Raw genomic sequence first — 13,934 nt, 5'->3', positions numbered from 1 at the left:
TTTGCTGGGTTTGCCCTTTAAACGTCCCATGTTCTCCTGACACCTGTGAGTTTCATTTAGAGGCTCTTAGGGGTATTTTTCTAGAGATGACACTGTCTGGAAAGGGATTTCTGAGGATAATTCTGAATATAGTACCTGAATCACAAAAGAACAATGCTCCCACATGAAAGACACACTGTTCTTGCAAGAAAGAAGCAAATGTCAGTACCACAGTCAGGACTGTGAGGCATCTCAGGGCTACAGCTACACCCATAACTTGTCACACCCCTAGCCTGTTACTACAACATGCCATCACAATCAATTATAACCAAAGTGTTAACAACCAACTCCACTCACCATCCTAACGTGATCACAAGTTACTTGCACAACACATTACAACCACAAGTTGCAGACATAGCAAGTTACAGCTACAAGTTATAACACTAAGTTGTTTCACCACATTAACAAGTCTGGCTGACACCCCCCCCCAATACTTAGCATCAGATTTGACACACACTATGATAAAAGGTTTAAATCATTGGTAGTTGTGGGGGGGACGAAAAATATAGTGCCTTGGGGAGGGTGTGACTATTCAAGGATAATATGATGGAACCATTCTGCCTCCTGATTGTGGTGATAGTGACTCAAATATTCACATGATAAAATTTCACAGATCTACACACACATACACACACACACACACACACACACACACATGCACACACAGGAAATCTGAACAAGGTATGTCCATGACTTCACAGTATTGCACAGATGTCAATTTCCTGGTTTGGACAATGTTCTTGGGTTCTGTATGACCCTATCCTCAGGGGGGAAAGGGTACAGGGTGCACAAGGAGGGATTCCCCTGAAGTAGTGTTACAACTGCCTGTGAGTCTTAAACTATTTCATTAAAGGTATTTAAAAAGATGTGACTTGCTAGGAGCCTTTTCAGGATGAGCCTTGGTTCAAGCACAGCAAGAGGGGCAGGCTTTCTCTGGGGAAGGCCATTCTGTACATGTGTTCTGCCCTTGGTCATTCTACACTCAGCACTGCCTCACAAACAGGCTACTGCTAGCATGGAAGCGTCAGTCCAGGAGGCACCTTGGCTCAAAGGGCAGCAGGAGAAATGTGTAGCTTTTCCAAAGTGACTTTTACAGGCAACTTTGAGTTTCATGGCCCATGTCACTGCAAGGGAACTCCAACTTGCAAGCTGGGGTATCTGAGTACTATCTCTCATTTCCCAGAAGCTGAGTAAGAATGGCTCAATTAGCCTGGTTGCTGCATAAGCACCTTTTTAACCAGAATAGGAACACAGTTGAACAAATCAACACTATTACCTTTATTCTTATCAGGTTTGTATTCACCACCTCCTAATACGTCTTCAAGATCCTTGTCTGAAAAACCTAGAAAAAAATAAAATATACATTTCAATGACAAAACACTTTTAGCAACAAGAAACTCATATTAGTTAACATTAATTAATATTAATAGAAAATGCTGCCAGTTCCACTTGAGAATGTCCTTGATGGCACTGGGGGCATGGCCTAGTGGAATAGTACTTGCCTAGTATGTGCAAGGTCCTGGGTTGAATCCCCAGAACCACACAAAAAAATCCCTTGATGAAGATGGTAGACAAAATTCCAAGAGGGCCCCAAGACTTCCCACTGCTGGTGTGTACATGTCCTGTATAACAGCCAGTCATTTCAAATGTGAGTGGGACTATGAAGTGGATGGATATCATTCCCTTGATTAGGTCATAGGTCATATTACATTGCAAAGGTAAAGGGATTTTGCAAACATAATTAAGATACAGTAATCAAAAGGAAAATTACACTGGGTGAGCCTGACTTAATCAGGTGACCCCTTAAATGCAGGTTTTATCTTCCCTCAAGTTCAGACATCAGAAGCAAAAATGCAAGTCTTTCTCTCTCTTCTCCCTTTCAACCCTCTCTCTCTGCCTTTCTCCTGCTGGTCCTGAAGAAGCAAATAGCTGAAAGGAAATATACTGTTAGCAACCACATGAGGTTGGAAGTTGAGACCCCAGCCCTGGTCAACACCCTGATTGGAGTTCTATGAAACCCTGAACAGAAAGCTCAGCTTCCTAACTGACTAAAGGAAATTTCAAGATGGCAAATGGGCATTATCTTCATTCACTATTTCTTTTTTTTTTTAACTAAGTTTCTGAAAATTCGTGATGGGAGTAATAGAAAACTAATACAGGAAGCAGAACAGTTATTAATTACATATAGTTCAACCACTGAGTACACCTCTTTGAATATTTCATGATGAAATGGAAAGTATGCTTATGGCATTTCTGTTGCACTTGAAGTACTATAGTTCTCTCACAAAAGCAGCTGCGTGACTGCTCCAATTCTAAGGTCTTAGCTGCTTTGGGTCACAGGAGACCACTTTTATTGGATAGAATGAATGATGGACCAACTATAGTTATACCAAGTTGATGTTTTCTTGAAAATCAATGAAATGAGTTCAACAATTCAGAAAGGCTACTGATGGTATTTATTGCCAAGAATATGATTTCAACTAAAACTTAGGATTCTCAAAAACCTATATCCATCACTGTGATTTAATAGCTTCTCAATACTCAAAGACCTTTTCTAATGACATAGGTGGTGATATTAACAAATGTTACTTTGAGTTTTGCATAATGAAGTGTGGCATTATTTGAAACTGGAAAAATCTTAGAATATTAATGTTTTCCAAGTGACCAATGTGCAATGTCACAAAACCACAAATAGTTAAAAGATCCACTAAGAGGGCAAGAGAGTCCCATGGGATTCAATGGAACAGAGAGAGGAAAGCTCAAAGATACGTTTCCCACAATGTGCTTAACCTATAAACAACTACTAGTTGAGTTTTGGTATGCTACTGAAAAAGAATGTCCATATTGACATGGAAAAGTCTATAAAGATGTTTTCCTTTTTCCAGCTACCTATCTGTATGAGGCTGGATTTTCTTCATGTATTTCACCCACAACATATCACAACTGAATTGAAATTTACATTTGAGAATCCAGTTGTCTCCTATCAAGCCAGATATTAGAGAAATTTGCAAAAATGTAAAATAATGCCACTATTCTCACTAAGTGGTGTTTTTTTCTTGCCAAATATAGTTACTTCTCATTAAAATATGCTATTTATGTTAACGTGTAGGACTCTGTGTTGGTCATGTTCAATTTCAGCTTTAAGGACTCAGATGGTAAATACTGATAGATACGACCTACTGTTCCAGGGTTGGCCTATGGTTTCAGTCAGCTGGAACTTACCTCCTCCTACTACATTTGGTTTCCTGCGGCTATCATCTGGATCATTTCGATCATCCAAAGCATCAGCCAAGTTGAAATCATTTACTTCAGGAGGCCCAAAAAGACAAGAATACAGTCTTCTGGTTAAACTATAAGCAGGTCATTTGGACAGTATCTTTGAAGGGGCTCCCTAAGACCCTCCTTACTGCCCTCCTCAGGGCAGACAGTTACCTGAAGAACCTGCTGGAGCTCTGGTTGTTCCTGGCCTCCTGGTTGTGGTGGTGGTGAGGTGGTCCCATCTCCCTAGAAGGGGGAGGGAGGACAGTAAGGAACACACATTTATACAACTACTCTATACCTTGGGAGAGTCACAACATCAATAGAGTACCCTTGCCTTGGACCTTCAGACCTCCAAACAATCATACTGAGATGAATGCCAAAGAGACGGAAAGTGTTTAGAAATGGTGGATTCTGCTCACTTTTCTTCAGGGGAAGGGGGGACTGGGAGATGAATATAGTCCCACATCTGACCAGGTGAGTGAGAGAGCTGGGACTTTATCTCAGATTTGCTGGAGATGACTGCATGGTCAGGAAGTTCTAGATTTGAGCATGATCCCTGAGAGCTCCTCACCCTGGTTTCCACCAATGCCAGCCAGACCTGAACCAAAGACAACTGCCATGGATGGACCAATGTAACATTCCCTGTGAAGTATGGAAGTGTCTTATTAACTAAAAGTCGTTACAACATATACATACAATTTTATACAAGTGTGGTTACTACTGAAATATTAGGTCTTTGGATGCAACCAGGTCCTTTAAAAATATGGACTTCTTTCACATCAATTCCACAGCATGGCATTTTCCAACATTCTCTTCTCTTGCACTTCAGAAGAGAAGGCCATAATTGTTCCTGTTATTGAAGGTAATAGTGGAGAAAGGCACTGATAGAGCCATCCAGAGCAAGCAACCAGAGAGAAATAGCAATGTTTCGGGGCGGGGGGGAAGCATCAATGAGTTGGCAGATTAAATGTGGTCCTCCGGTGGGTGTGGTGGTACATGCCTGCAATTCCAGCTACTCAGGAGGCTGAGACAAGAAAATCCAAGTTTGAGGTCAGTCTGGGCAACTTAGTAAGACCCTTTCTAAATAAATAAATAAAAACCTCAACAAACTTAAAAGTATTAAAGTTATACAGAGAGGTATCTCTGACAATATGAATCCAAACTAGATACAAAGAAGAAAAAGGAAAAAAAAAAGAGAAGACAATCCATAAATACTGGAAGTTAAACAGCATACTTCTAAATAAAATAAGAGCCAAAAAAATGACTCAAGGAGAAATTTAGAAATACAGAGAACTATGGGAAAATGAAAATACAACATATCAAAATATAGAGAATGCAGCTAAAAAATATTCAGAGGGAAGTTTATAGCACTAAATGCTTAAATTAGAGATGAAGACCTAAAATCAATAACCCAAGTTCTTAACCTGAGATAGTAGAAAAACAAAAGCAAAGCAAGCAGACAGAAATAGTAAACACAAGAGAAGAAATCAATGAAATTGAAAATAGGAAACTTATAGAAAGTCATGAACCAAAATGTTGTTCTTTGAAAAACTAAATTTAAGTGATAAACCTATAGTCTTACTAATAACTATAAAAAGAGAAGAGAAAACACATCAACCTGAAAAATGAAATAAACTCTGATGACAAACTGTAGCCATTAAAAAGGAAAATGGAATGCTATGAACAACTTTATGCTCATGTATTTGACAATTTGGAAAAATTTACCAATGTCACAAAAACTACCAACTATCAAAACACAATCAAATCCCATATTCATGGATCAGAAAATTAATATTGTTAAAATGACCAGACTGCCCAAGATGAGCTATGAATTTAGTGCAATTTCTGTTAAAATTCCAATGGCATTTTTTTTTTTGCAGACAAAGACAAATCCATCCTAAAATCCATATGGAATCTCAAGGAATTCCAAATAGTCAAGAACAGTCTAGAAAAAGGAGAACATAGTTGGTAGAATCACAGTTCCTGATCTCAAAACTCACTACAAAGTTGTAGCTATCAAAACAGCATGGTATAGACATATAAGAACTGTCACAGACCAATGCAAGAGAACAAAGTGCCCCCAAATAAACCCTACCATATATTATTAACATATTTACAACAAGGATGCGAAGACCATTCATTCAATAAGTGAAGGACTGTCTTCAACAAATGGTGCTGGGATTGAACATCACATGCAAAAGAATGAGGAATGAAGTTCCATCATATAAAAAAATTAATTCAAGCTGGACATGGTGGCACACACCTGTAATCCCTGGTACCTGGGAGACTGAGGTAGGAAGATCACAAGTTTGAGGCCAGTCTCAGCAACTTAGCAAAGCCCTGCCTCAAAATAAAAAAAAAAAAAAAGAAAGAAAGAAAAGGACTAGAGAGGCAGGTCAGTGATAGAGCACCTCTGGGTTTAATCCTCAGCATTACAAATAATAGTAATAATAATAATTCAAAGGATCAAAGACTAAATATGAGAGCTAAAAAAATCTTACAAGAAAACAACTGGGAAATTTTTCATGGCATTAGTTTTGGTGATGACTTCCTGAACATGACACTACAAGTACAGCAAGCAAAAAAAAAAAAAGTATGTGGGGGGGAATTGGTCATCATGAAAATTTTTTAAAATTTATCCAAAGGACACTATTCAGACAGTAGAAAGATTACTCACAAGAATGGAAGAAAATATTTACAAATCATACACATAACAAAGTATTAGTATCCATACTATGTAAGAAACTTCTACAACTCAACAACAACAACAACAACAAAAAAAAACAACCAACCTGATTTTAAAAACGGGAAAAGGATTTAACTAGATAGCTCTTTTAAGAAGACATTAAAATGCCTAATAAAGACATGAAAAGATGCTCAGCATCAATAGAGATTCCAAAAATGCAAATCAAAACTGCAATGAGGCTGGGCACGGTGGCGCACGCCTGTAATCCCAGCAGCTAGGGGGGCTGAGGCAGGGGAATTGTGAGTTCAAAGCCAGCCTTAGCAACTTAGCGAGACCCTGTCTCTAAATAAAATATAAAAAAGAGGTGGGGATGTGGCTCAGTGGATAAGCACCCCTGGGTTCAATCCCCAGTACCACAAAAAAAAAAAAATGCAAAGAGATCCCACTTCACATGTATTAAGGTAGCTATTTTCAAAATTTTAAAAAATTAAAAATAAAGAATAACAAGTGCTGATGAAGACATGAAGAAATTGGAAACTTAGTATGTTGCTTATGGGAATATAAAAATAGTACAGCCAATGTGGAAAACATTTTGGCAGTTCGTTAAAACATGAAAAACAGAATTACCATGTGATCTAGCAATTCAACTTCTAGGTGTACACACAAATGAACTCAAAGTAGAGACTCTAACAGACACTTGCACACCAATGTTTATAGCAGCATTATTTACAACATTTAAAAAGTAGAAAGAATCCGAGTTTATATCAACATATGAATGGTTAAACAAAACATGGCATATACAATGAAATATTATTCAGCCTTAAAAGAATGAAATGCTGATATGACAGACAAACCCTGAAAATATTATGTTAAGTGAAGTTAGCTAGGTATCTCACATAAGTAGAATCATACAATATTTGTCCTTTTGCATGTACCTAGAATGGGAAGATGCTTAAAGACAGAAAGTAAAACAGGTTACCAGAGGATCCGGATAAAAGAAATGTGGAATTATTATTTTTTCTTTCTTTCTTTTTTTTGGGGAGCGGTGAGTGGGAATCAAACTTAGGGCTCTGTGAATGCAAGGCAAATACTTTGCTGCTAAGCTACCTCCCAGTCCATGGATTTTTGTTTGTTTTTAAATGAGTTCATGTTTGGGGTAATGAAAAATTCTGGAAACATATAGTGATGATGGTTGCACTGAAATATATACTTATAATAGAAGACTTAATGTTATATATGTTTACTACAAGAAAAAACTCAATGTAGATGAAATATACAACCTGAATATTCCTATAGCTATAGTTGAAACGGAAGTTTTCAAAAACAAATCTCTAGGCCTTGGTAGTTTCACTGGAGAATTCTGCCAAATATTTAAAAAAAAAAAAAAAAAAGCTCTCTTCAAACTGATCTATTAAAATCCAGAAAGATTTTTTACTAGAAATAGACAAAGTTATTCTAAAATATATATATGGAAAGGCACAAGCCCTATAATAACTTTTTAAAATCTTGAAAAAGAATGAAGTGAGAAGAATCCCTCTACCGAGTCTTAAGACTTATTTTATAGGTACACTAATTGAGATAGTGGTTGAGGGACAGACAGGAATACAGATCAAAAGAACAGAATGGAGAACTCAAGAAGACCTCAACATACACCAGATGATTTTTGATAAACATGCAAAGGCAATCCAGTGTAAGAAAGTCTTCTCAGCAAAAGGTGCTAGAGTAATTAAATATGTGTATGGTTAGATATGAGGTATCCCACAAAAGCTCATGTATGAAACAATGCAAGAGAGTTCAGAGGAGAAATCGTTAAATGACAGCAAGTAGCTTTTCCAAATGCAATGATAAGGAACTACAAGAAGAAAATTGAAATATTCACCAGCATGTGGAAGTTAAACAAGATGGTCCCAAACAACTAGTGGGTCAAAGGAGAAATGAAAAGGAAAATCAAGTAATAGAGACGAAGGAATAGAGGGGTACGTCAGTGGTAGAGCACTTGCCTAGAATACATGAAGCCCTTGGGCTGGGGATGTGGCTCAAGCGGTAGCGTGCTCGCCTGGCATGCGTGCGGCCCGGGTTTGATCCTCAGCACCACATACCAACAAAGATGTTGTGTCCGCAGAGAACTAAAAAATAAATATTAAAAATTCTCTCTCTCTCTCCTCTCTCTCTCTTTAAAAAAAAAAAAAAAAAAGAATACATGAAGCCCTGGGTTCCACTCCCAGTGGGAAAGAAAGAAGGAAATAAGAAAGAAGGAGAGAGGAAGGGAAAAGGAGGAAGGAGAGGGGCAGGGGAGGGAGAGGGAGAGGGAGGGAGAGGGAGAGGGAGGGAGGAAGGAAGGGAGGGAGGGAGGAAGGAAGGAAGGAAGGAAGGAGGGAGGGAGGGAGGGAGGGAGGGGGACGGGGAGAGGAGGGGAGGGGAGGGAGAGGGAGAGGGAGAGAAAGAAAGAAAGCAAAAATTATGAGATGCAACAAAAGAAGCTCTAAGGGGGAATGCTTACCTGGGTGGTGGGGGGCAGATCTTAAACAACCTAATGTATGGCTCAAGGTACTAACAAAATAAATGCAAACTAAGCCAAAGTCAGCAGGAAGGAGGAAATTATAAACATCAGAGTAGAAATAAATGAAACATAGATAGCTGAAGGTGTAGTTCACTAGCTTAGTATGCATGAAGCTCTAGGTTCAACACTCCCACCACTACCACAAAAACAAAAAGAAATAGAGACAAGAAAAAACAAGAGAAAAGATCAATAGAAGATTGAGCATGACTCAATGATAGAGCACATGCTTAGCATAGCATGTTCAACACCCTGGGTTCAGTAACCAGCACACACACAAACAAACCTAACAGTTGTTTGAAAAGATAAAACAAGATTAAAAATCCTTTAGCTCCACTAACAAAGAAAGAGAGCTCTCAAAATTATCAAGGAAAAAAGGAGACATTACAACTGATACTATAGAAATATAAAAGATCATAGGAGATTACTATGAACCAAAAATCGGGTAACCTAGAACAATGCATAAATTCCTAGAAACATACAGCTTATCAAGACTGAAACATGAAGAAGCAGAAAATTGGAACAGGCCAACTATAAATAAGAGTATTGAATCAATGATCCAAAATCTAACAGCCAGATATGGTGGCACACAGCTGTAATCCCAGCTACTTGGGAGGTTGAAGCAGAAGGATCAAGAGTGTAAAGCAAGTGAGGCAAGCATCACTCTCTTACCAAAGCCAGAAAATACCACAAGAAAAGTACAGGCCAGTATCCCTGCTTAACACAGAAACAAAAATCCTTAATGAAGTCCTAGCAAACAGAATTCAATAGTCCATTAAAAATATTATATACCATGATCAAGTTGGATTTATGTGTGGGATACAATGATGTCTCAATACACTTAAATCAATTAATGTGGTATATCACATCAGATGAAGTTGTACCTTCATACAATCATCTCAACAGGCACAGAAAAAGCACATCTGACTAAATCCAACATGCTTTTGATTTAAAAAAAAAGTTTTTAAGTACAGAAGGACTGTAAACTTATGATAAAGTCTGTGTGTGACAAGCCAACAGCTAGCATCATACTCTACAGTAAAAAGCTGATCACTTTTCTTAGAAGATCACTTTTCTTACTTTCACCATTTCTATTCAATATAGTACTGGAAATCCTCACCAGAGCAATTAGGCATCCCAATCTGAAAGGAAGAAGTTCAGTTGTGTCTGTAGATGACAGGATCTTATGTATAGAAATAAAAATCTGAAGACTCCACCCACTAAAAAGCTGTTAAAATAAACAAATTCAGTAAAGTTGCAGCATACAAACTTAACATAAGAAAATCGAACATTTTTATATTTAATGATAAACTCTCAAAAACATCTTAACAAAACAAATCCCATTTACAATAACATAAAAACAACAAATTGGGAATAAATTTAACTCTGGAGTTAAAAGATATTTATACTGAGAACTATAAAACATTACTCAAAGAAATTGAAGAAGATGCAGTAGTAGAAAGATATGTTCATGGACTAGGAGGATTAACACTGCTAACATGTCCATATTATCCAAAGTGATCTATATATAGATTCAGTGCAATCCCCATACAAATTCCAACAGCATTTTTCACAGAGTTTAGAAAAAATCCTAAAGGCGATGCTTAAAATTTGTATGAAAACACCAAACAGTGGATAGCAATGCAATATTGAGAAAGAAGCCCAGATTTGGAACCATCACACAACAGATTTCAATACACTACAGAGCAACAGTAATCAAAACAGCATGGTATTGACATGAAAACAGAAATACAGACCAAAGGGACAGAATAGAAAGCCTGAATAAGTTCACACATTTATGTTCAATTGATCTTGAATTAAATTGCCATGAATTCACAGTGGCAAAAGGATACTCTTATAAAAAATGATGTTGGAAAAGGTGAAAATCCACATGCTGGAGAATGAAACTGGACCCTCATCTCATTTGATTCAACTCAAAATAGATTAAACATTTAAAATGTAAGAACTGAAACTCTAAAATTGCTATAGAAAAACATGGGTGAAAAGTTTCTAAACATTGCTTTTGGCAAAGAATTTTTGGAATACAATCCAAAAAAATATAGGAAACAAAAGCAAAATACATGAATGGGTTTGTATCCAACTAAGAAATTCTGAAGAGCCATCAAGAATGAAGAGTTAAGCCAGGTGATGCTTAAAGTTGCAGTGTAGACAGCCTGGGAGCAGATACTTGGACTCAGGTTGGAGTAGAGGATAAGGCTGCATTTCTATGGCATTTTGAAGTTAGGATTTGTTCTGTTCCCTGGATTATGGAATTCACCCTCACCTGATAATAAATCTCTTTAAAAAATCAACTTATATAGCTAGAATAGATCTGTGGTCTGCCACCGAACCCCAATTGACAAAGATGAAAAGAAACATACCTGGCAAATACTGCCCCAAAGGAAGCCAGTGGAGAGAAGGTAATGTTGAACAAAGTCAGGTTCAGAGCCAAAATAATTATTAGGGACTAAAGGGATGACTGCCTAAGGAGAAATAATTCATTGAGAAGTGTTAAACATTCTGGTCTTGTGTGCATTTACCTAATAATAGGGTCTCAGATGAATATAAACACAAAAAAGTAGCAGTAAAAGTAAAACTTCAATAATTAGCAAACTCCACAATAAATGACTCCACCTTTCACTGGAATTGAAAATTCAAGAAGACAAAAAAGAGTAAGAATATAGAAAAATTGAATAAGCCTGAGTTCATGGACATCCCCAAATTAGAGACTACACATTCTTTTCCAGTTCACCTTAAACTTTTAACAAAACATTTGTCACCACGTTCTAGGCTACAAAACAAGTCTCAACAAACAGAAAAAGAATTGGTATCATACAGTCCATGTTCTTGAGCTGCAATAGAATAAAATCACAAATCAATGACCAAAGTAATATTGTATTCCATATGTTTGGAAATTTTATATACTTATCTATTTGCAGTATAGGGATTAAACCCAGGGCCTTGTGCATGCTAAGCCAGAGCTCTGCCACTGAGCTACACCTCCAACCCTGGAAATTTAAGTTTTAAAATGCACTTCTAGCCATGGGTGGTAGCACATGCCTGTAATCCCAGTGACTGGGGAGGCTAAGGCAGGAAGATGGCAAATTCAAAGCCAGTCTCACTACCTTACTGAGACCCTATCTCAAAATCAAAAATAGGGGCTGGTGTTATAGCTCAGTGGTAGAGTGCTTAGGCACTGGGTTTGATCCTCAGCACCACATATAAATAAAAAATATATTTTTAAAAAAATAAAAAATAAAGAGGGTTAGGGACCTAAGTCAGTGGTAAAGCACCCCAGGTTAGAAAGAAAGAGAATGAAGAGATAATGTGCAGAATAGAAGAGTATATTTTCAAAGTATATATCTGATAAGGGGTTAATATTCAAAATGTATAAGGAACCCATGGCTACTCTGGCCAACCACAACCCTGAAATTACTTACAGTGTCACCAGTACTGCTCTGTACAAACACTTCTCATGGCAACATGTTACAGAAGAAAAGACCCTCCAGATACAGTCAGAATATCCAGTCCATGTGTCCACTGGCTTGCAGCATGACCTTGAACAAGTCCCTCTCACATGAATAATGAGAGGGAGGACGTGAGTACTAAGGTTCTTTCCAATTCTGACACCTAGAGTTCTTCTTTAGTAAAAACAGCTTCAATTTTAAAGTTTAAATTTGTTATAAAGGTAATACATACTGTGTGTTAAAAATACATTTTACCAATGGCACAGAACTATAAGAAATAACAAAGCCAGCCTCAAGTCTATCCCCAGAGGAGGCTGCTCTGAATGTGTCCCTATGTTCACATCTAATTTTATATGATAGAAATTCATTCATTGTTCTGGGGCTTGCTTTATTTGTGTCAGTCAGTTCCAGAAACCTACCTTACTATTCATATTCATAGTATGAATGGTTTAGAATTTATCTATTTCAGTAGTGGGATTTGAGGGTGTTAAATTTGGGTCTGTTACACAAGTCACAAACATCATTTCAAATGTACCTCTGTGTACATGTATATGTATAAATGTACCTGGAGGGGAAAGCACTTTGAAGTAGAACTGCTCATTCAAAGAGTTTATTAAAAGTGCCCTCCCCAAAGACTGGAAGCATATTACCATCTACAGAAATGAAACTGTACAGGAACAACTTGGTATAACATCTAAACCAAGCTTCCTGCCTGCCACAGCACCAGCATACATGCTCACTGCATGCCAATACTGACCAGATCACTAACTCAAAGGAAAACATTCTGATACCACATAACTTCATAAAGTCATCCTCTCAAAGGACAGTGGCCCCATGGTCCCCCAGGGGGTCTAGGAGGCCATAACTATTTTCATAATCACCCTCAAATGTTTGTTGCCCTTTTTACTAGATCAGCATTTACACTGTGATACAAAAGTAATGGTGAGTAAACTTGCCAGCCCTTGGCATGCAGCAAGGCCCAAGATGTCATGAGACTACTCATCACTACACAATGGCAGTCCAGAAAGAATGCCTGTTTCACTTAAGAAAGTCCTAGATGAACCTGGTAGGCAGAATTCTCAGATAGCCACAAAGATTCCTACACTCTATATAATTTTCATTCCTTGAGTGTGGGAAGGACCCAGGCCCAGGCTGGATGGCACTGTCATGATGAAGTTTTAACGTGGAAGAGGTCAATAGATTTTGCAATGTGACTTTAGATTACTTAAATGGGAGAATATTCTAGGTAATTTGGACATAATCAGGTGAGCTCTTGAAAAGTGGGCTTAGGCCTTCTCTGAATGATACCACAGACAGCAGAACCTCTCACTCTTGTGCTGATCTTGAAGAAATATGCAACTGTGAGTTTCACAGTTTCATGGAAATGAATTCTGTTAACAATTATGAATCTTTAAACATGTTACCTTACACAAGGAAAGGGGCTTTGCAGATGTGATTAATCTAAGGCCCTTGACACAGGGAGATTATCTGGTCAGGGCCAATGTAATCATAAGGGCCTCTGCAAGGAGAGACAGGAAGGAGAGGCAGAGGAGATGTGATAATGGAAGCAGGAATGGGACTCAGAAAGCTTGACTATGCTACTCAACTGGCCTTGAAAATGGAGGAAGTAGCCACAAGCCAAAGAATACAGGTGATTGTACACATAGGAAAAGGGAAGGAAACAGATTCTCCCCTAGAGTCTCAAAAGAAATGTAGCTTTGCTAGCTCCTTTAGCATAGTCCAGCATGACCCATTTTGAATTAATAATCTCAATTATTATAAGATAAATTTGAATTGTTTAAAAAGCCGAGTTTATGGTCATTGATTTATAGCAGAAATAGGAAACTGACATGACGTCAGACTTCAGATGACACCCTAGCCCCAGCTGACATCTGGATTGCACCTTTGCAAGGGGACACTAAGC

The 13,934-nt window shown here is 37.9% G+C and overlaps 1 protein-coding gene across 1 annotated transcript in view; it reads right to left on the bottom strand.

Annotated features, from left to right (window-relative positions):
- Nucleotides 1-13,934, bottom strand: part of Cd99l2 (CD99 molecule like 2) — a 109,733-nt gene that overhangs the window by 20,129 nt on the left and 75,670 nt on the right. The window contains exons 4-6 of the mRNA XM_026403521.2: nt 3,472-3,543; nt 3,262-3,345; nt 1,316-1,381 (exon numbers count right to left, since the gene is read on the bottom strand). Of these exons, the coding sequence (XP_026259306.1) occupies nt 1,316-1,381; nt 3,262-3,345; nt 3,472-3,543 (222 nt within the window). The remainder of the gene's footprint in view (nt 1-1,315; nt 1,382-3,261; nt 3,346-3,471; nt 3,544-13,934) is intronic.

This window comes from Urocitellus parryii, chromosome X (assembly GCF_045843805.1).
Source record: "Urocitellus parryii isolate mUroPar1 chromosome X, mUroPar1.hap1, whole genome shotgun sequence".
NCBI lineage: Eukaryota > Metazoa > Chordata > Mammalia > Rodentia > Sciuridae > Urocitellus > Urocitellus parryii.
This window is presented reverse-complemented; position numbering and strand designations above follow the sequence as displayed.